The sequence below is a fragment of the Piliocolobus tephrosceles genome, chromosome 4 (assembly GCF_002776525.5).
Source record: "Piliocolobus tephrosceles isolate RC106 chromosome 4, ASM277652v3, whole genome shotgun sequence".
NCBI lineage: Eukaryota > Metazoa > Chordata > Mammalia > Primates > Cercopithecidae > Piliocolobus > Piliocolobus tephrosceles.
In genome coordinates this window covers 34,642,308-34,666,785 of record NC_045437.1, presented here as the reverse complement: position 1 = coordinate 34,666,785, position 24,478 = coordinate 34,642,308, and the positions used below count along the sequence as shown (strand labels likewise).

General features: G+C 37.9%; 1 protein-coding gene across 1 annotated transcript in view; it reads right to left on the bottom strand.

The window, feature by feature from the left end:
* SPEF2 (sperm flagellar 2) overlaps positions 1-24,478 on the bottom strand; it is a 193,620-nt gene that overhangs the window by 150,809 nt on the left and 18,333 nt on the right. The window contains exons 3-7 of the mRNA XM_023216523.2: positions 19,282-19,534; positions 14,502-14,672; positions 12,222-12,362; positions 9,509-9,573; positions 4,541-4,727 (exon numbers count right to left, since the gene is read on the bottom strand). Of these exons, the coding sequence (XP_023072291.2) occupies positions 4,541-4,727; positions 9,509-9,573; positions 12,222-12,362; positions 14,502-14,672; positions 19,282-19,534 (817 nt within the window). The remainder of the gene's footprint in view (positions 1-4,540; positions 4,728-9,508; positions 9,574-12,221; positions 12,363-14,501; positions 14,673-19,281; positions 19,535-24,478) is intronic.

The following is a 24,478-nucleotide window of genomic DNA, read 5'->3' as shown; positions in this document are numbered from 1 at the left end:
CAAATTTCCCACTGAGCTATGAAGCCTATACATAAACAATACACAAAAGGTATAATGTTCATCTAAATAATTTCTGTCATTTGATTTAATTTGAACATGGCAAAAAAAAATCAAGTTATGAAATGAGGATTTCCAACAAAAATTGGTGTTTAGAAACATTATGGTTTTGCAATTCACAATTACTTTAAACAAATTATTATTCAAAACATTATTCATTATTCATTCAAAACATTATTAAAATTAAATTAGGTGATTTTTTTTTTCAAAGTTTTAAAAACAAGCAAACAGCTAATGGATACTAGGCTTAATATCTGGGTGACAAAATAATCTGTACAACAAACCCCTATAACATGAGTTTACCTGTATAACAAACCTGCACGTGTACTCCTGAATTTAAAATAAAAGTTAAAAAAAAGTGCTATAACTCTAAATTTAAAAGCATGTTTTCAGAAGTTTGGGATTATGTTATATGCATATTAACATAACTACTAGTTGTAGAACAAATGCAGGTATTGTCAGCTGAAGACTGCAGATCGGATTAGTTCCCACTGAAGATATTGCAATACCATTGTGAGGAAAAGCTATTAAAACAAACTGACAGAATGGGAAGCCTGGAGAAGAGGCTGGGGAAAATGACCTACTGTTGATCTTAGAAAATCTGAGTGGTCATCATCTGAAAGAAAAACTAGATGTATTCTTGGCAGTTTGAGGAGAATAGAAGGGTGACCAGTAAATGAACAGTGGAAAAAAAACATTAAACTGAGAATCAGAGGACCTGGTCATCATAATAGGCTGGGTGGCCTTGGGCAATTAACACAGCTTCTTGGGTTTATTTCTCGTCAGGTAAAATGATGGGTTTAGATGGAAGATGATATCCAAGGCCCCATCAGGCTCTCTTACTCTTTCGAAACAGAGACATCATGTGGAAAGGGGAGGTATCTATAGTACTCAATAGGGAAGACAGAAAGATATCTAGAGACTGGAGGAACTTACTCTAGTCTACAACCACTACCTAATTTTCCAAAGATGCCCAAGCAGCTCTATAGAGGAATAGGCCACTGGAAGAAAGACCTGACAGCTAAGTATTCAAGGGTCTTCTAGTTAAGAAGTAAGGGAAGGGCCTGGCATTCAAATGCCAGTTCCAAAGAAATGGCATAGAAAAGATTCTTAGAAGGCAGAGCTAACTGACTTGGGGCAAAACTTAATTGGCCAAGATATTAGCCAAATGACCACAGAACCAGGTGGGAGTCAAACTGTGTTCCCAGTATGAATACACTTAAATATTTGCCTATGAAGTACTTTAACTCAACAAGCCCCAAACTCAACTCACTAACTCAACTTCAGACCTGGTCCTCTCCCTGTATTTCCCCATCTCGGTTGATGATCCTACGATAATCCACTCTGTGATCTAAGACATTAGGGTCATCCTAAGTTCATTCCTCTCTCATCACTCCTAATACTCAATTGTTCAAAAAGTAGTCTAGCATACCTCCTAGGCATGTTTTTAAACCACCATCCCCCAATCCATTCCATACCCACTGATACCAGCCCTATCTTGAACAACATCAGCCCCTCCCTACCAATCCTTTTCTTACCATCCCCACTCTCAAAATCTATCCCCTAAAAAGTCAAATTGATTTTTATAACTTTAAATATCATCATTTAATTCACATAATTCCACGTATTTATGAATCAGTAGGCAAGATATCAACTTGAGCACAGGTCTCTGGTTCTCTCTTCACCAGCCAAACTGAAACAGGAATACCTAAATTCCAGGGAGAAACTGGAACAACTCGAAAGCTAGGGAAGATATTTTGAGGCATTTCTGAGAGATTAAGTACAAATGGCACCAGAAGAAAACATTCAGGGCTGACGTGGGATTTATGTTATGCTTGTGAAAAGCAGCAGGTAACTGAAGGAAGTAGAAGAATTCCTAGCCCTGACATACACCATTTTTCCTTTGGAGGAGAGGATAATGGATGGAAAAACCAGCCATTGTACACATAAGAATTTCCAATTCCACCACTGTGGACCAGCATCTCTTGTGTCAGCTGCACAGGAGCCTGGGCTCACTACATTCCATAGGAAGGAGGTGGTAGGAATGGAGGGAATGCAACATATGCATCAGGCCTGGTTCTAGGAATAGCAGCTTCCCCACACACACAAAAGAGGCAGCACAAGATGAGGTTCCTGTGACGGAAATATACAGAGCCCTGACTCTTTTTTAGGTCCCTTAGGTTGCTGGATTTCCAAACTGGTAAATATACCTCCAACTCTAGTTTTGAAAATTCAGTGTTAATAGCATCCTAGTGGAAAGTGAGGAAATGCAGAAAGAATTCACCTACTCCATTTTCCGGGTAAACACCAGGCCTAGATTACAAGCAGGAAAATAGTAAGAAAAAACCTTGCAGCCAACACACAAGTGCTTTGGAACATACATCGAAGTGTGTCCAAAATGTCATTACTACATGATGACACTTGAAATGGGTAGTTATTTTTTATTTTATTTTTTTTGAGATGGAGTCTCACTCTGTTGCCCAGGCTGGAGTGCAGTGGCCGGATCTCAGCTAACTGCAAGCTTCGCCTCCCAGGTTTAAGCCATTCTCCTGCCTCAGCCTCCCGAGTAGCTGGGACTACAAGAGCCTGCCACCTCGCCCGGCTAGTTTTTTGTATTTTTTTTTTTTTTTTTTTTCAGTAGAGACGGGGTTTCACCGTGTTAGCCAGGATGGTCTCGATCTCTTGATTTCGTGATCTGCCCGTCTCGGCCTGGGTAGTTATTTTAAAATAAACTTTTTGATTATCTAGTTTTCATAATTTGAAATTCTTCCAATTAAAAGGAGATAATCAAACTGATTGAATAAAGATGTAATTTGAAGAAATCTGAATATGAAGAAATAACTTTCTAGCACAAAGAGATGTCCAGTGAAAGTTTTGAACTTTCACTAAGAAAGAGTAGAATCCATGAATAAATTTCACTTCTTCATATTTTTGTGAAGCCTTTATTTCCTTTCAGTGAACAAGCAGACCAGACGTGGGCAGGTGAATAAAAGCATCTTCAAATGGTCTTTGTAGACATGCAGATTTGTCCTATTTACATTCACAACTGAAATCGCCGTCCACCCCAAGTTTGTTCCTTTCATCATCTTCCATATCTCAGCAAATTACACGTCCAGCCATCCAGGTGCACAACCTAGAAATCCAGCTTTTCATCCCACTTCTTCACTTTCCCATGTCTAATGAATCATTAAGTCCTAATGATTTTACCTCTAAATAGCTCTTAAAGCTACTTCTCTCGATCCCTATTGCCACTATACTACATTTAAACTGGGATAATCTCTTACCTGAATTACAGCAACAACGGACTTGGATTGCCCTTCTGTAATCTATTCTCCAAACTAAAGCCAGAGTGATCTTTCTAAAGGCAAGTTGGACCTGGTCACTCTTATTCCACTTTGTATTCAAACAAGAAATCACAAAATCTCCTATTTCATTCTGTGTATCTTAGAAGGCTCATCATAATTTGGCCTCTAGGGACTCCCGCCAGATGATATGACTTTCCGTTAGCTAAAAGCACTGAGCTTTCCATGTGGTATTCTCTTGTCTGGAAACACTCACCTTCCACCATTTCAGCCTCTCTTGGAAACTGCCTCTCACCCCAACCCCACCACGACCACCCCATCTTCAATTAGCTAACTCCTGACTCTTTATCCATGTTTCTGCTATTGTCCTCCAGACACTGTCTCCTAAAGCAAGCCAAGTGGACTTCTCTAAGTACCACTCCCCCTAATACCCCTTTCACCTTCACAGCACTTTCACACTCCAATGTTCTTGCTGTTTGCAGAAAGCTCTGGGAGACAGGTGTCTCGTTATTCTTGCTCTCTGTTATATCTGTGGGCCTATCACAAGTACTCAAAGCATAGAAATGCAATAAATATGTGTTCAATGTAAGAAATGATCAGTGATTCTCAAGCTGTAGTGGAGTCAGGATCACCTAGAGAGCTTGTTAGCACAGATCACTGGGCCCCACCCCCAGAGTTTCAGGTCTGATCTGGGGTGGGGCCCAATAATCTCTATTCCTAAAAGTCCCAAGCAATACTGGTGCTGCTGGTCCAGGAACCATGCTTTAAGAACCACTGGAATAGAATAGTGAACAACAGGAGAGGACAAACAACTTTTCCATATTGTTTTCATTAAACCCTTCCCTTTTTCCTCTAAAAGTAACAATAGAGTACACATGGCAGACATAGATTTTGGGTTCCTTTTAATGTATTTTTTATTATGGTAAAATATACATAACATAAAATTTACCATTTTAAAGTATACATTTGTCTTAATTACATTCACAATGTTGTACAACTACCACCAGATTTTAGATTCTTTAGTAAAGAGCTGTTTTTTTTCTAGTATATTTCCTATTATGATATGACATTTGATGCAGAGCAGCAGACAATACATACATAAACTACATATTATGTGTATAGAAGACTACATTTTGCAGAATTCCCAGCACTATTATTTAACCTTCATCTAAATATCTTACCTCTTGTGCTTCGTGGGCTATTAACTGGTCCATTAACAATTTCCGCCGTCTTTTCTCCCTTTGCTCTCGTGCAAAAGCATCTTCTTCAAGGCGCTTCTGGATTTTTTTAATGTACTCATCATCCGAGTAAGTATTTAACAAATCGGTGGTTGTCTGGCCTGCTGTATCTAAAGAAGTCTTGGATGCACTAAGAATAATAGTTTTTATTTTAGATTTTTTAAAAATAATGTGATCCCATGCCACTATCTGTGACTATGGAGAAAGACCTCAGGAGAAGGATCCCTTGAGTTCACTGTTAATTTATTAATACAAGTATTGAAGAAAATATTCAAAATCAGTGTGATAGCAATAGCTTAGCAACAGATCCCATTTGCTTCACCCCATTTCTAAATACTCTGTGAAGTCCTTAGCATAGCCTTCTTTCAAGGCCCATCAGCTTTTTGTTCTTTCACCTTTTTTTTTTTTGAGATAAAGTTTCGCTCTTGTTGCCCAGGCTGGAGTACAAAGGCGCATCTTGGCTCGCTGCAACCTCCGTCTCCTGGGTTCAAGCGATTCTCCTGCCTCAGCCTCCTGAGTAGCTGGGATTACAGGCATGCGCCATCATGCTGGGCTAATTTTGTATTTTTAGTAGAGACAGGGTTTCACCATGTTGGGGAGGCTGGTCTCAAACTCCTGACCTCATGTGATCGGCCCGCCTTGGCCTCCCAAAGTGCTGGGATTACAGGCATGAGTCACCGTGCCCAGTCTTACTTTTTATGATTTTCATTCTACCCAGAGATTCTGGATTTCTTTTCCTCTACTTCCTGCTGGCTCTGGGTCTCTGACCTCCCCTGTTTTGAATCAGCAAGAGGCAGACTATTGATAACCCAAGTGTCAGGGAAGGCACAGCTCACAACAGCAGACCAGGCACACTAAAGCCAGGTCACTAGAGAGTACTTCTATGTACAAATGTTTCCATCTACTACGTTCTTCCATCACCTATGAAAGTGCAAATTACTCTATCCACTCCCAGATGGACTTCTGACTGTTTAGGACAGTGGCTGAACTCTTATTGAAAACACAGCAGTTGAAAGTTGGCTTGCTTACCATGCCACACATGTAAGCACAGGTCTGACTGGCTTCTTGCCCATGTCCTAGAGACTCAAGTAAGAAGACTCAACTCAGAGCTCTTGTCCTATCTCATGTCCAAAATGTAAAGGATCAGGAAGAACCCAGTGGTCTTCGCAACAGAAAGTTAAGCACATTCAATTTAGTGAGTTAAATGGTGGCTTAGTACAGAATTCATAGATTCATTCCAAATTTATCATTAAAAGATACATTTTTATGTATATAAAGATCAAATAATCATCAATTCTCATCTGCATCCTCTTCAAAAAGTAAACAGAATAATACAATAGTACAAGGTATACCATAATGTTACTTGCCTAGAAATAATGAATTTTTATATTACGTATAATCATTGTTTTTGTTACAAGTAATTAATATATTTGGTTTACAATATTACTTATAATCTTATTCAAAAAATAAGGACACATTATTAAAGTGTGTAGAGACTTGTCATCAATTCTTATATAGACACAAGTACTCTGGTAAAAACAAAGTTAGCTCATGTTTGATGTTTAATGATGTAATACCTGCATATTTATAATATAGACCATATTGTAATATAGGTCATAATTTGGAGGTTTGCTGCTCCCAGCTGATCTCCTAGTGAATAAGAGAAGTATCCTATTTTTCTTCTGTCTGCACTTGTGCCTAGTATGCCTGGCAAGAAGTTGATGTCTGCTAAATTTCAAATAATGTGCTAAAAAGCACCATACATGCATAAAAATCAAACTAAAGTTCCGATCATTTTATCAGCAGGGGCTCAACCTTTGATTGCATTCTGTCACTGAGAAGAGCTGAGTACACATTATGTAGGTAGCAAGCACTCAGTAAGGCCAAAGACAGAGTTTAACCTTATCTATTAAGATTTAGTATTTAATTGTGTAGTGTAACACTTTTAGATCTTTCATCAAAAATCTTATTATATTTGTACTTAAGTGTATTGTGCAAAAAGCTCCTGCCCTGGATTGAGCATGGGGTAACAGCTCTCTCAACACAATATTTATGCTGTCAATAATATACTTCACAAATTGCTTCTCCTTTATCAATTAGTCAACTCATCCATCTGTTATCTTACTCCAGTAAAGGTGAAAAAAGCTATGCATTATGTACTTGAATAAATATTCATTTTACTAGATATAAGTTTCTTGAGGGCAGTGATTATATTTTCTTTTTATCTGTTTGCTTGCCAGACCTTCATCTAATGTAATAATTGTATGTGTATAATCTATTAGTAGCAGAAACCTTGGTCAAATTTGTATTTCTTAAAAAGTAGTTGCTGGGAAAAGCCTCTGATAAATCTATTAATCCAAATACCAAATTACAGCAGCCAATAACCCCAGCTAAAGAAACAAATAGCAGATAGTATTTATTATTCATATAAAAAATGAAAAAATGGAGGAACCTTGTTACATGGGGAAAAAAACAGTCATGAGGGCTCTTGCATTGCTGACATGAGACATCATTTCATTCTTCCACAAAAGAAAAACAGTGTACTTTGAGGTGGCATCCTGAGAAACTGTTCAGGAGCAGGCTATGAAAGAGGCAGCTGCAGAAAGTGCTCCTGCGGTTCAAGCTGGGAGATTTTATTGCCTTCTGGCGTCAAGTTAATGTGAAGTTTCTCAATGTGCCCAGAACACACCTGATTCTAAGCTAAGATTCAGCATGAACTAAAAAAGTAGTGATTAATGAAATGGCTTAAGAAGGGTCCTATATCGTAACCATAGCCTCTGTTTTCTTGAAAAGTTTGCTCTAGGCGAGTGCTTCCCAGCATGTTTCTTTTTAAGTCCAAAAGAGAAAAGGAACTTTGTGCAACACACTGGAAAGGATTTAGATTCTCAAATGAAGCTGTTCACAGCCAGAGGTAACTGGCCCAGGGATTTCAGCTGCCCCAGGCCTTCTCCTCCTACTGTAAGTGAGGGTGTCAATATTTCAGATGCTCTCTGCTGGAAATCTTTGGCAGGACCAAGTGGAGGCTTCTGTGAAGAAGGGACCTGACACTACTATTCCCCTCCCTTTTCTCTCAAAATAGAGCCCCAACTTTATGCAGGGAAACAGTGTGTCCAGTTAAAGACTACATTTCCCAGCTTCCCACTTTGCCAGGTGTGACTGTGTGACTGAATGCTCTCCAGTAAGATATAAGCAGAAATGTTATGTGGGACTTCTGGGAAGGCTTTTGAAAGAAGCTATTTCAGATAGGAGATAACTACTTTTTTTGTCTGTCTTCCTTCCTGATATCTGGAACATGGGCCAAGTGGCCGGAGTCCCAGCAACCAACTTGTATCATGAATGTAACCTTGAGGATGAAAACCACACAACAGGACAGTGAGGCAAAAGTGAAGAGAGGAGGAGACTCAGTCCTTGATAACCTTGGAGCTATAGCATACGTTATGGGCTGCTTACCTTCTGATTTCTATTACATGACAGACAAGCAGATTTCCCTCTAATTTCATTCACTGTTGTTTTGGGGTTTCTGCAACTAACTGATAGAGACCTAGGGTCTGGTTGGGTTGGCAAAGGAAATAGGGAGCAGGTAAATGTTTGCAGCTGTAATGCACAGGGATGATCTTTAAGACATTTAATAACTGACATGGCAAGGACACTAACCAATAGACATAGATACTGGTGCAGGGTCTGGGAGACAGTGCTGTGTTTCATCTTAACTCTGGTTGCTAAACTGTGTGGAAATTGAGGGGTCCCAGGAAAGGGGCAGGCCAGGGAGCTACAGAAGGTAGCATTCATCAAATAGCAAAGTATTCAGTACTTTAAGATGGTCTTTTTGGTGGACACCATCTGTTTATCACCACAGAACCTGTGGCTAGAGAGGTGGGTGAAAGAATTAGAAGAAATTGGTGTTTCCATGGGCCAAGGTCAGGGTAGGTGTGTACTAGGGTTCAAGTGGTGGCTGCATGGATAAGGAGATGTGGATTATGTTGCTTTTATGGGTCAGGAGCAACATTGATAAATGGGAGTGGGAATCAGAATAGGGCATCAGGAGTTTCTGCAGAGGGTAGGAGGAAAGGTGATGTACATAAATATTTTCCATTTTGCTTGATTTTCTTTCTTACATCTGACTTCATCATTTCTTCCTTATGGCTCTGATTGTCCTTGTTCCTCCTCATTTGACTGTCTCTCCCTTCCTTCAGAAAATTTTAATATAAAACTGAAGTATATAATTTTTTTTTCTGCTTTTCTTTAGAATTAGTACCTTCTTTAACAGAGATTTATCTCATATTTCATAAGATGTAAATGCATAGAGTTTGGATTGTTTCCATTTAAAAATGTAAAAAAACCCAAGCTGTTCCTACATATATCATCTCTAATGAATTACTTACTGTGAATCAATGACCTCCCATAGAAAACAAAGTGTGAAGGAGCTTTATCTTTAGGTAAATGAAGCCAATTAATGAGGAACTTTGTTCAATGAACCCACCAAAGTGACTGTCTTAATGACATTTGTTCAATGAACTCATTCACTCAACTTCTTACTGCTGGTGTCTATGCTAACTGCTGAGAGTCTAGTAAAGGATTTACTGTGACAAACTTAAATTAGTGCTACCTTGAAACAATTTTAGTGAATGTTTAAAAAATATGTGTGAACTTAGAAGACTAAACATAGCACAGAAAAATAAATCAACTTTACATTTCATAGTAGTCACTTTCTCTCTAGATGTTTATAAAAGTTGCTAACAAACAATCTGAACTTCAGCTCATTTATCTTCCCTAATATACTCTCTGAATCAAGATTCTTCAGAGTGAAAAGATCCTGGAATAGCTCTTCCAGATAAACCATTTCTAAATATTCAAAAGCTATGTGTAGAACAGAATGCAGTTTTGTGATTATTAAAATAGCTCACATCTCACCTTTCTTTTGCTTGGAGGTCCTTCTTTATTAATGCTTCGAACTTCTTAATTTCATTGGCCACATCCTTTAAAGAAAATTCATCATCAGTTCTCTGCATCTAAAAACCATTGAAACATCTTCATTTACCATATTCATCCAAGTTTATAAAATGATATGTACTACTAATTCAAGGTAATTAGGATATGAAAAGCTGCATTCTAAAATTTTTTTAATAATTTTGATTTGTTGCTTTTAGACTGGGCTAACTATACCCAAAAGAATGTGAAAACTGCCTCCCCTGAATCATTCACTTCATGATTTTGACAGGGCACCAAAGGGCATTTCATTAGAATACAGATTATCAAAGAGTAAGGACATACATTTTTGGATACAAATACTTCTTTTTCTTTTTTTCTTTCTTCCTTTTTTTTTTTTTTTTTTTTTTGAGCCTCACTTTTTTTTTTTTTAATTTTTATTTTTTGAGACTCAGAGAGTGAGTCTTACTCTGTCGCCCAGGCTAGAATGCAGTGGCACGATCTCGGCTCAAGGCAACCTCCACCTCCCGGGTTCAAGTAATTCTTCTGCCTCAGCCTTCCAAGTAGCTGGGATTACAGGCATGTGCCACCACACCCGGCTAACTTTTGTATTTTTAATATAGACGGGGTTTCACCATGTTGACAAGGGTGGTCTCAAACTCCTGACCTCATGCGACCCTCCCGCGGCCTCCCAAAGTCAAATATTTCTTTAAAAATTGTTGTCTCGGGTGTTTTAAACATTCCTCATGCAACTTTATTTACACTATTAATTTGTTATCTGAAGTTTAACTTTAGTTCACCTTTGTGTTTTACGAACATTTTTAAAAAAAACTTTAATCAGGCCAGGTGCAGTGGCTCACACCTGCAATCCCAATACTCTGGGAGGCCGAGGCCAGCCGTTTGCTTGAGCCTAGGAGTTCGAGACCAGCCTTGCATACCTGTGGTCCCAGCTACTCAGGAGGCTGAGGCGGGAGGATCACTTGAGCCTGCAAGGTTAAGGCTGCAATGATCCATGATTTTTACCACTGCACTACAGCCTGGGCAACAGAGTAAGACTGTGTCAAAAAAGAAAAAAAAGAAAACACTTTAATCAACTCAGGGATGTATGAGAGGTAGATACGGAAATGGAGTCAGATAAAAGCCTCTGTAGGTGGTAATTTTAGAATCCAAGCACAGAATATTTTGTTAATATTTAAAAAACAAAAAATGTGAATCAATGTAAAATTCAATGGATTTAGGAATCAGAGAGATCTGTCAATCTCTGCTTTACTACCACTGGGTAAAACATGTCAACTGTCTGGGTCTCAGTTTCCTCATCTACAAAATTGGAAAAATAATACCCTACTTAGAGAGTTATTTACAAATTAAAGATAATGTGAAGTGTCCAATCCACAGCTTGATATACAGCGCATGTTCAATAAATGGTAGCTATTAATCATCTTTATAGGTCACATGAGAGAATATGAATCATCATTGTAGCAGTATGCAGTGTGAATTGCAGAAATTTGTATCAAACTGAACTGTAACATTGTTCTCCTGGGAAATATAATCAGATTGCATCTTACTGAAATGATTGACAGTTGCTGTGGTCTAGTAAAATGTCACTGGTATAGGTATCTTAAATGTAGATATACTGATAGCAATAAGTCACTTAACATTCCTGGGATTCACAGAAAAATAGTGTGGTATGATGAGGAGGAATTGAGTACAAGTATATAGTAGGCATGGCATATGTACGCTATGTGTACCTTGACTGGCCCCTGCTGTACCCATGGCAGTTATGACCTGCTATGGTTTGTATGATTGTCCCTGAAACCACATGTGAAATCTGATCCCAATGTTGAAGGTGGAACCTAAAGGAGGTGTCTGGGTCATAGTGGTGGATCCCTCATGAATAGACTGATGCCCTCCCTAGGGGAGTAAGTGAGTTCTTACTCTGTTAGTTCTCAGAGTAAGCTATTTGTTAAATAGCTTACTATTTAATCTTACTATTTACTCTCTTATGTTAAGAGAGCTATTTGTTAAAAAGAGCCTGGCACCTCCTCTCTCACTCTCTTTTTCCCTCATGAATAGATTGATTCCCTCCCTAGGGGTGGGTTCTCACTCTATTAGTTCCCATGAAAGCTGGTTGTTAAAAAGAACCTGGCACTTTCTCTCTCCCTCTCTCCCTCCCTACCTGCTCTCTCTCACTTTCTCTCTCCCCATGTAATGTCTGCACATGCTGGCTCCACTTCCCCTCCCCCTTCTCCTTACTAAGGCCCTCACCAGATGCCCAGTCTTGAATCTTCCAACCTTCAGAACCATAAGCGACATAAACCTCTTTTTCTTTATAAATTACCCAGCCTCAGGTATTCTTTTATAGCAACACAAATGGATAAGACATGACCCATTACAACAGCACCCATTCTGACCTACTTTGTTATTGACCAAAGAATCTTTTTCAACACAGGAGTCCAGACTGCCATTTAAACGGAGTTCGCCATTGCTGGCCTAAAGCTATATTCTTCGTTCTGAACAAATAATAATATAAAATGAGTTGAATATGCATATAGTAGAGGAATTCTGAATGAGAAAGGACAAGGTCAGAGATAATTTGGAAAGTAAGTGTGAAGTTTTGAAAGGTCTCTCTACATGTTTCGGGGGAGACTATTCTTTAGTTAAGACAAACACAGCACAATATTAAAGGATTATCACTTACCTCTGCCTCTTTTTTCTTTTTCATCATTTTTTGGGCCTCGAGTGCTTTCAAAGTACGATTTGATGCAGGTTTAGGAATCTGTATAATAGCTGCTTGGATTTTGGCCATTATTTCATTTTGTCGTCTTCTGTTTAAGTATTGCTGAATATCCCATATACATTAGTTTAGTGATTCAGAATAACAGAATAGGCAATATAATACACTCATAGGTACAAATATATAAAATTTATCTATTGAAATTTTCAGAACCCAGCAATTAGCCAAGGGATTAGGTGTCACAATTGTGTAATGTTAGGAAGCAGGTGTCAATATGACTTACTCTGAAAAGTATGATGTTAAAACACAATTCTGGAATCTGAAAATCATATCTATTACATGTCTGTATTTTCATTCTGTGTGCTGATACTAAAAGGACAATAAAGATGTCCCAAATATAAATAAGAGTATAATTCTTTCCCAATCCTACTGTCATTACCTTACCAAGCATGGGAAGAAAAAAATTCTATCTCTGAAGATGGTCCAATTAGAAAATTCTATATAGGAGACAGTTTCTAGGTGGGCTCCTGGGAAACCCAATAAAAATGACAAACTTCCCCAAAACCCAGTCACACTTAAACAATGAGTTCAGGGGCAACCTCAAACATTGAATTAACACTAAATTATGTGATATAATTATTGGATCATCTCTTCTGTATGTAGGCAGTAGTTATTTTAAGAAGAATATAAGCAGGAGAATGTAACTGAAAAGAAAAAGTGACTGAAAATCAGATAAAGTATTTTAAATGATTTAAGAGGTAATATGTGAAACTAATCATGACTTTACTACTAATACATTATATTAGAACTAATATGATCATTAGTTCCCATGTCCAAAGATAAAAAATTTCAATTTACCATTAAAAAGGCATAAATAATAGACAATTTTCATTTCATTTTCCAAAATATGAATATTTATTTAATTGCAATATGTGTATCTCTTTTTCTTAAGAAGACCAGGAAGACACAGGGTCTCCCTTTTACCTTATTTGTTCCCTATGATCATTTTGAACATAATTTATTTCAGAATATTTAATGGTATTATATTTCCTTTTTCTCAACTTTCTTGGAGACCATCTGCATTAGGCTTGGCACTAATGGACAGGCTGGTTCCACATAAATTAGAGTCACTGCAATTTGCCTCAACTTAAACACTACTTTAAGAGTGTGTTCTCTCTTTATCATGTGACACCAAAGGGAAATATAATCCTTTATTTACCCTCTGGCAAGTCATAGAATTACAGGACTGCTTTATATTTTATTATATATAAACTCCACTCCAGTTAGTCCACTCTTCTTCTTGAAGCTACGAAAACATCCAATTCTGAACTCTGAGGCAGGTAGAAATAAGCATCCTTGTTTTTACAGTTGGGGAAATTGAAGCTGAGAGTTGTTTAGAGGCTGGCTCAATGTTAACCAGCTTGCAAGGGATCTTCCAGTTTGTCTGTCATCTTTCCATTCTTCCCTACAAAGAGCTGACTATGTTCAGAATAGAATTTCTTATCAATCCAAATAAATCTATGAATTTAAAAAGTGATTTTACAGGGCAATGGGAAGAACTACATAATTCCTTTGCTTGTAGTTTACACATTCCATATATCCAGTCACCTGAAATACTCTCAAAAATCTTTAATGATTCCATGTACCATTATTCTCTCATCCACAAAGGCACAGAAGATCATTAAAGAGTTTTAAAGAAATTTGAGAAGGAGCAGAGAGTTATTCAAAACAAGAAGCAAGGGCCAGAAATAAGTTAAGAGTTGTTCAAGGTAATTGAAAAGGTAAGCAAGCAAAGGATTACCTCACATTTCCAAGAACAGAGAAACGGGGCAAGACCAAAGGTTGCAAAAGAGGAGAAAGCGAGGGGACAATGTCTGATCTATCTCCCTCAGTGGTGACAATGGCAAGTGCCTTTGACCAATGGGGTAGCTAGTAGCAACCCTCCATCACTAAAGCAGCTGAAACAATGATTTCTACCAGTGAAGGTAATTCAGTTATCTTGCCACTCCACAGGATGGCAGTTCTTGTTCTCAGCCAGAAGTAGAGGTGACAGTCAGCAAGAGTCAGGATGGAGAAAAGGAGCAGGGGAGAGAGAGAAAGGGTGAGAGTAGGGCAGGACAAAGTCATGCATCAGGAAAGTGCAACTTGTGCTCCACTACTGCTTATGCAATGTGTACTATAGGCATAAATCACAAACTGTATACTATGCACTAATGAATTTTTGAAAAAATAGTTCTATAGAACCTTTTTGATATCAAAACATCTTTGCTCTTCCTTGAGATTTTGAAATCTTTCAAGTTTCTCAAAATGCAAATGGGCAAGATCTTCTTTCACGTGTTTATACTTTTCTTGAAACCTGTATGTAATCCGCATCAGATTGAAATCAGTTTGACGTGGGATCATGTGTCTAAGTCTCTAAATAAAAAAAGCATTTCAAAAGATTTTGTTATTAGAGAATAAAAGTACATTTTCATTATAAGCACAAATAAAATTTGTCTTCAAAATGAAATTCTTTAAATTACTATTGTTGATAGTTAAGCTAAATTCAAGCCTATTCCAATTACTCATATTCTTAATTGATGTAAGTGCAATTACAAAAACATTATCCTTTGTGTTCCTTCTTACAAAATAGCCTCGTATATACTTTTATAGTTAAACTTTTTACACTGAGTTTAATTTTCAATAAGTGGTATTTATATTATTGGAAATATATTTTTGCAAAAATAATTTCATTAAACCAATTTTAACATATAAGAGATAATATAAGAAGCTCAAAATCTCCTTAGCTGATAAGCAACTTCAGCAAAGTCTCAGGATACAAAATTGATGTGCAAAAATCACAAGCATTCTTATACACCAGTAACAGACAAGCAGAGAGCCAAATCAGGAATGAACTTCCATTCACAATTGCTTCAGAGAGAATAAAATACCTAGGAATCCAACTTACAAGGGATGTAAAGGACCTCATCAAGGAGAACTATAAACCACTGCTCAGTGAAATAAAAGAGGACACTAACAAATGGAAGAACATACCATGCTCATGGATAGGAAGAATCAATATCGTGAAAATGGCCATACTGCCCAAAGTTATTTATAGATTCAATGCCATCCCCATCAAGCTACCAATGAGTTTCTTCACAGAATTGGAAAAAATGGCTTTAAAGTTCATATGGAACCAAAAAAGAGCCCGCATTGCCAAGACAATCCTAAGTCAAAAGAACAAAGCTGGAGGCATCACGCTACCTGACTTCAAACTATACTACAAGGCTACAGTAACCAAAACAGCATGGTACTGGTACCAAAACAGAGATATAGACCAATGGAACAGAACAGAGTCCTCAGAAATAATACCACACATCTACAGCCATCTGATCTTTGACAAACCTGAGAGAAACAAGAAATGGGGAAAGGACTCCCTATTTAATAAATGGTGCTGGGAAAATTGGCTAGCCATAAGTAGAAAGCTGAAACTGGATCCTTTCCTTACTCCTTATACGAAAATTAATTCAAGATGGATTAGAGACTTAAATGTTAGACCTAATACCATAAAAACCCTAGAAGAAAACCTAGGTGGTACCATTCAGGACATAGGCATGGGCAAGGACTTCATGTCTAAAACACCAAAAGCAACGGTAGCAAAAGCCAAAATTGAAAAATGGGATCTAATTCAACTAAAGAACTTCTGCACAGCAAAAGAAACTACCATCAGAGTGAACAGGCAACCTACAGAATGGGAGAAAATTTTTGCAATCTACTTATCTGACAAAGGGCTAATATCCAGAACCTACAAAGGACTCAAACAAATTTACAAGAAAAAAACAAACAACCCCATCAAAAAGTGGGCAAAGGATATGAACAGACATTTCTCAAAAGAAGACATTCGTACAGCCAACAGACACATGAAAAAATGCTCATCATCACTGGCCATCAGAGAAATGCAAATCAAAACCACAATGAGATACCATCTCACACCAGTTAGAATGGCAATCATTCAAAAGTCAGGAAACAACAGGTGCTGGAGAGGATGTGGAGAAATAGGAACACTTTTACACTGTTGGTGGGATTGTAAACTAGTTCAACCATTATGGAAAACAGTATGGCGATTCCTCAAGGATCTAGATCTAGATGTACCATATGACCCAGCCATCCCACTACTGGGTATATACGCAAAGGATTATAAATCATGCTGCTATAAAGACACATGCACACGTATGTTTATTGCGGCACTATTCACAATAGCAAAGACTTGGAATCAACCCAAATTTCCATCTGTGACAGACTGGATTAAGAAAATGTGGCACATATACACCATGGAATATTATGCAGCCATAAAAAAGGATGAGTTTGCGTCCTTTGTAGGGACATGGATGCAGCTGGAAACCATCATTCTTAGCAAACTATCACAAGAAGAGAAAACCAAACACCGCAAGTTCTCACTCATAGGTGGGAACTGAACAATGACATCACTTGGACTCGGGAAGGGGAACATCACACCTCGGGGCCTATCATGGGGAGGGGTTGGGGGGAGGGGGGAGGGGGGAGGGAATGCATTGGGAGTTATACCTGATATAAATGACGAATTGAAGGGTGCTGATGAGTTGATTGGTGCAGCACACCAACATGGCACAAGTATACATATGTAACAAACCTGCACGTTATGCACATGTACCCTAGAACTTAAAGTATAATTAAAAAAAAAAAAAAAAAAAGAAGCTCGATTCGATTCTTCCCATTGCTTAGCCACTGCTTAGTAAAAAGTGAAGAAACATTAAAACTTCCTAGGTTTGTGTTTCAGCTTTCCCACTTACTAGCTGCATAAAATTGGGCAAGTTACCTAATCCATCTGTGCCTTAGTTTCATCCTCTGTAAAATGGGATTAATGAAAGTACCTGTCTTTTACGGCTGTTGTGAAGATCAAGTAAAATAATATTCATAAAGCACCTGAAACAGGGCTTGGCACATCACTAGGCATGCCGTTCAATACATTTCAACCATTATTAATATTACCTGCATCTCTTCTCATCTAGTATCAAAGAAGATGGTATCTCTACTTCTTTCCTATGATAGATATCACCTCTTCCACATGAACCATTGATTGTATATTCCTCTTTCCATCCCCAGAGGGCTTCTTTCCATCTGATCTTCGTACCATTTTCATCTCTCCTGCCACTGACTCTTTTTCTCAACTGATAAGTGGCCCCAGTCTCTAGGTCCATAAAACAAGCAATCTCATACTTCACTTGAGCTTTTCTCTCCTACTGTTCTCTTCTTTACCTCCACATTTCTTGAAAAGAATAATCTACGCTACCCTCTTCCTCATCTCCAAAGTCCTTCTCAACTCACTGTAATCCATATCACTCTAATGAAACATTTTTCTCTTCCTAATTTGTAAGCTCTAAGAGGTTTGGGGCTTTTCCTATGTGTTGGTTGTGCAAGTGCTTGACAAAAAGTAGGAGCCCAATAAATATCTGTTCAGTGAATGAATTATTGACTCTGGAAGTTCACCCATGACCAACATCAAATGAGCTAATAGGCTCTTGTTTGTCTTCATCACACAGCTCTTATAGCACTTGCCACTGTTGACCGCTTTACATTTTATTATATATAAACTCCACTCCAGTTAGTCCACTCTTCTTCCTGAAACTACAAAAATGTCCAATTCTGAACTCTGAGGCAGGTAGAAATAAGCATCCTGTTTTTACAGTTGGGGAAATTGAAGCTGAGAGTTGTTTAGAGGCTGGCTCAATGTTAACCAGCTTGTAAGTGAAGGAGGCTGAATGCAATATTAAATTATTCATATTAAGCCTAATCTAATTTCTAGCTCTCAAGGAGTGCTGAGTCCATTCTGCTACTAGACTTATAATGATATCCATGAAGAATGGACAAATATAAACATGGAGATGCCCTCATATCTATTATGCCATTGCTGCTTCAAAAATTAAATTTAAAAATATAATTCTATCCATTGATATTTACTATTTTGCATGAGTGCAGCACTCATGATTATTCCAGAGGCCTGTAAAAGTTAACACACTTCATTTGCCATAGGAACTGCATAAGAACAGGAGAGAATTGTCAACTAAAAAGTCCTACCAATTAGTCAATAACGCATTTAATGAGTATTTACAACGTATGAAGCATTGTACTAGACATACTCATCAAGTCTGATGTACTAAAAATCTGGTAAGGTCATATGACAAATAAATAATGAATAGTTAGCCAACAGTATCAGTATCAAGAGGGTAAAACCAAGAGAGTGAGAATTACTTACATTCTAGAGTTCCAAAGGAAGAAACCATGTGTACTGGGCTGCACAGTACATGAGGAACAGTTTGGGGAAGAGGAGAGATGAGAAGGGTGAGCTTGGGTGTCAGGGAAGGAAAAGCAGGAATAGACAGTCATATTTAAGGACAGACTGTCAATTAACATAGAAGAAAGAAATATCATGCTGAGGACTAGAAAGAAGTAAAAATAGGTTTCTGAGCAGAAGAATCCAATAAAAGTAAAATTTAGGGAAGATTCATTTAGCAGTTGATTGACTTATCTGGAAGACTGAGAGACATTTTAGCAGGTTGCTGCAGTAGCTGATAAGAAGATCTGGGCAGATATGATGGGGTAGAAACAGGAAGAGAGGAGCAGGCACAAAAAGTATTAGGCCTGTAGTCCTAGCTACTCGGGAGGCTCAGGCAGGAAGACTGCTTGAGCTCAGGAGTTCAAGACCAGCATGGGCAAAAAAGCAAGGCCCTGTATCTTAAAACAACAACAACAACAACAACAAAAAGTACTGGAAATTAGGAAAAGAGTTTGATAAGCTATTGCCAATATGGATAGGATAGAGAGAGACATCAAAAATGGCTACATAAATTCAAAATATTAATATAAAATAAAATCCAAGTATGGCCAGTAACATATGTAAGGGATATATATGCCTAATGAGGTTTCTTTGAGAATTCAATATCATTGTCATTTCTCTTTATCAAATTTTACATTGTGACATGCTTATTACGCTTTTTTATGTACCTACCTCTCGAAAAGTTTCACTTTTCATGTGTTGAAGTCTTAAATTTGTCAGAGGTTGCATGGTTTGCATCTCCACTCCAGTCAGTCCACTTTTCTTCTTTTTCTGAAGAGCAATGTACAATTGATATAACAGCTTTGTTGCCACCCCAGGCTTTTCTGTGATGATGCCATGGGCCACATTCTGATCAAACTGCACACCCAGAAGGTGAAGTGTTGGCTCCAAGCGAGAAAAATTATTAAGTTTGGCACTTGAAACCCTGGACAGTAAAATATTTTCCATAATTAGACATTAGCATTAAATTAAAGACAACAAACATCAGAAATATTATTATCCAATATTTTGAATTATTTCATGTTCTTTTAGCTGTATCATTCCTCTGTAAAACCACTCTAATGTAAATACATTGAGATTTTTTATTGACCATGCCTACCTGAACTCCATGCATTCATTTCTCTTAAATGACTACACTAAAATTTTCTGCCCTAAATTGACAGTAGAATTTCTTCAGAAGTGAATACAGAATTCACAACATCTAAACTTGATGTACTGTTCCTAGTATACTATTTCTCAAGAGATTGCATTCACGTAGTGGTTCTAAATCTTTTGTTTTTGAATCACAGATACCTTTGAAAATCTGACAGCTATGGAACCTTTTTTACAGAAAAGAAAACACACATTTATATATATAGACAAAGCATGTATAACATCTTATAGCATGTTTTTGAGCCTCTTACAATCTAACCTAAAAGCACCCATCCTCTAAAAGGATGTGGAGCTGAGGAAATATAAGAGTGATTTCTAAATATGAATGAGGAGCCAGCACCATGAGATGGCCAATGTCAACAAAAATAGTGATGCAATATCTTGAATTCATGTTCTGGTCAAGTGGTGTAACTTACTGTCCTGTTTCCTCTGTGTACTAATAACTCTTTTAACAGAAATATTTAGCAACATATATTTAGTATATTACACTGCATCAATCAAACTTCAAATAAAATATTTTAAATTAATACATGAGAAACAGGCCTTGGAGGAGACAAGAAGAGATAATGCAATGTGCTACAAGAAAACCTTCTCAGCATGAGACTAAATATACTTTTTTAAAGGTCTTCTCAGGTCCAGTTTTGCAATCCGTTTCTCCACAAATCACCATACAGTTGGAGATACAACATTTGTCTATAATGACTCAGGTAAAGCAGACCATGTTTTGAGGAATATGATTGTGAAAGAAGATAGTCAAATCAATGACATGTGCTTCCATTCTCTAAGGGCATCTATCACCCCTTTTGATCTTCCATCATAGTCGTCCTTTCACGTCCTTCCCATCCTAGGAGTCCTGTGTGCTTTGCTCACTACACATATCAGGAAAGATGTGAAATGAGAGCCATTGGTCAGAACTTTGGTCTGGGTTATAACCTTGGGCTACAGATTTTAGGGGCATGCTAATTCAGGAGGGAGAGTCCAAAAGCAAACATTACCCATTTCCAAATTTTGTCAAAGCTTAGCCCTGCACTCAAGAAAAAGAAGAGGTTTCTCTTTCTCTCATTTGTATCATGTGGCTCCCAGAATGCAGTTAACAAGCCTGTTAATGTTATAGTTAGTTACCTACTAGGGTTTAAATGTATTTTACGAACTGGCCAAAGTGCACAGGTCTAATAATACTTCTCTCTGGAAACATATTTCTAATCAATCAAATTTGGGGAACAGAACTTGTGTGTAAATTGGTGGAAGCCTACTCTTATTAAAGCATGGGTAGAATCAGAATGGCAGGATAATCAACAGTTGTTTTTTGAACATGGAAAAACCACTGGGACATCTTTGCTCTGGAGACAGAGCATATGAGGTAAACGATGACCTCTGAGGGAATTAAGAAATGTGTGTTAGGAAAAACTTTTCCCTCTCTAATAGCAATCCTTACTTGCTAAGGGACTACCTATCTCCTTCTCTTCTTGCCATCTGGTGAGGGAATACATCCTCTTACAAGGTAAGTAGTAGCTGCCCTCCCAGAAATTGCCTTGACTATTTACTTTAAAAAAAACAAATCTTCTCAAGTTTCACTATTTGTGAAGGAATAAACATATTCAAAATCAGGGAATTCTTTCAGAGTTAGATGAGTATTCTTAGAATTAAATTATTTCCAAGATGAATAACTTTAAGTTATTTACAAAATATATTTCCAGTTTACATTTTAAACTAAAGAAACTAAAAGTGTTAGATAATATCCCCAAATCATAAGCCCTGGCACCAGTTGCCTAAAAATTAGGCTATGACAAAAAAGGGATTGTTTTCTCGACCAAATATACCATTACAAAGGTTGTAATCATAAGATGTACTGATCCTTGTCTTATTTAAAAGACCATCTGCCCTGGGGGAAAAAATGGGTTGTTTCAAAATTGAAGATGGATGATATTTGGTTCTCAATACAAGTAGGACCCTCTTCGCACATTAAGGAATGCAGTGACTCTTGGTGAGAGAGAAAGTTAGTCCTTCGTATTATATGACAAGCAGGGCTGTTACAAAGGACACATACTTGTCCAAAGGTGGAACAAGAGTATGAAATCTACCCTCTGTTCAGATTGTTAAGCCTTGTTCCTGGCATGAGACTGCTTAATCCAAAATGTGACTCGTTTTTCCTTGTAAAAAGGCCTTTCTGTTCACCAAGGCCTGCATTTTTACAGTCATTTCCACCCAGATGGGGACCCTTTTTCCATTTCACAAAAGGCCTTCTGTGGTCCTGCCAACAACAGCCACTTTGGTACACCTGAAACACTGCATCTGCGATCTGGTCAGGATGGTCCTTTAACTTTTCCATGGTTAAGCATATATCCTCTCTGATACCCCTCATTTATTCATTGGAAACAATATTATGAGCCTGCTATGGGCCAGGACAATGCTTGGAGCACAAAGAATAAACACACTCTGCAACTTTCAGGATCTTTGCAATCTAGTTGAGGGGTAAACATTCATTTATCATTCATCAACATTGTTTGGTCTCCTTCATGTGGCAGGCACTCTGATAAGAACTGATATATAAATAAATAATTATAACTTGATAACGATAATGTAATAAGGAACGGGATGTCCAAAGTTTTGTTAGAACAAAGAGAAAAGGGGGACTAAATCTACTAAGAAAGTAAAAGAAGAGTTTAGAGAAGGAGTAGATTTTTAGCTGGCACTCAGAATAAACACAAGTTTCTCATGGTAGAACTGAAAAAATAACATTAATCTGCAAAGATGCAAGGCATAACAAAAACATATGATGTGTGTGTGGACCAGAGAAGCTTAGGTTAGGATTCTAGGTTAATGGGAAATGTGGCTGGAAAGGTGAATGAGGGTCACACTGAGAAGCACCTTATAAAGCGATGACCTTGAGAGTGACAGAGAGACCAGAACACTCAAATTTCTTAAGCTGACGGGGATATCACACCTAGAGATACGAGTGTAGAGTTTTAGCTTCATGTTGGGAAGTCTAAACAAGGTCTCTATCTGTAGAATTTATTAGGAAATGTAGGCATTCATTAATTTAAAAAAACATTGACTGAAAGTTAAATATGCACCAGGCTTCTGTTAAGCCCTAGAGATATAAAGAAAAATAATCTAACACCCCTAACTTCATGGTGTTTTGTGCAATGTGAAAGAAACACAGATGAAGAAACTGAAAACAAAGTGATCAGTGTTATAAAAATTAAATGTGTAGGCTGAGTTTCTAACTTTCATAAAGGGATAGACAGCAACAACAACAAAAGGATTGGACATCTGGTTATGTGCAAGTCATAACACATCAATCTATATGTATAAGAACTCCTGAGAAATCACAAAAAAGAAAAGGAGGGCATAGACACTGACCTACCTACCCTGGCATTCTTATACCTTGGAGGCTAATCCAGCTTCTATTGGTGGCAGCAAAGCTAGGAACAGAGGGAGCGAACGGCTGAGAGGTCAGGCAGAGTGGGTAGCTGGGGCTAACAACAAATTTATATGCCATGCCCTTGAGGAAGAGATGTGTAATATGAGATGTAGGTATGGGTTAGGATGTTACCCTGTACACCAGAAGGTCAAGAAATTGGATGGGATTAGCAAAACAGGGTTTATTTGGTATGACAGTATAGTTCTAATCTATGGCTTCTTTTGTGTCATACAGTTACTATGTGTACAACTAGGATAATCTACATTATGAAAGAATAATTCCTCTAGCATGGAAATATCAGAGATTCTTTTGCTCAGAAGTCTTATAACACAGGTGCAGCTTCATAAAGGCCTATCATTTCAGACAAACAAAAATAAGAAGTACTTGAGCGGGAAGTATCAGGTTAAAATAATATGGATTTGAAGTAGATCTTCATAAATGGCAGAATGAGAACCTCCAAAAATCTGGTCCTCCTTAAAGACAACAATAAAACTGACAAAAAATTGTAAAAATCAACTTTTTCATAACTCTGGAAATTAGCTAGAGGCTTGCAACAACTCAAGGAGCATTTAATTAAGAAAAGTTGCTTAATAGTGGTAAGGACAGAGAGCTTTTTGTCATTTTAGCTTGCTCCATGTCCATACACCTCTCCCTAGCTCCATGGCAGCTGTGAAAACCAGCAGCAGACTTACAACCATCGCAGCTATAAAAACCAGCAGTTTAGCAGTCATCAAAGCAGCAGACAGATTTGAAGTGCCTCTGAAGTCCTGTCTTCAGAGTGTTGCTTTTTTTTTTTTTTTTTTTTTTGAGATAGAGTCTCACTCTGTCACCCAGGCTGGAGTGCAATAGCATAATCTTAGCTCATTGCAACCTCCATCTCTCAGGTTCAAGAGATTCTCCTGCCTCAGCCTCCCGAGTAGCTGGGATTAAAGGTGCCCACCACCACGCCCAGCTAATTTTTTGGTATTTTTAGCAGAGACAGGGTTTCACCATGTTGGCCAGGCCGTTCTCAAACTCCTGACCTCAGGTGATCCACTTGCCTTGGCCTCCCAAAGTGTTAGGATTATAGGCATGAGCCACCACACCCAGTCCAGAGTGTTGCTGTTTAACTACCCAGTAGTGTGAAAATCCCCATTTTCACGCCTTGTCATTATTTGACCTAATAGAGCTTACTCACTGAAAAAAGTCCCATCCCAAGGGTGTTAGGAAAAAACAATCATAGCAATTATTTATAATCACAGTTACCTGAGACAGTAAAACCAGTTGGAACAAAGAAGAGCCTGGCCAAAAACT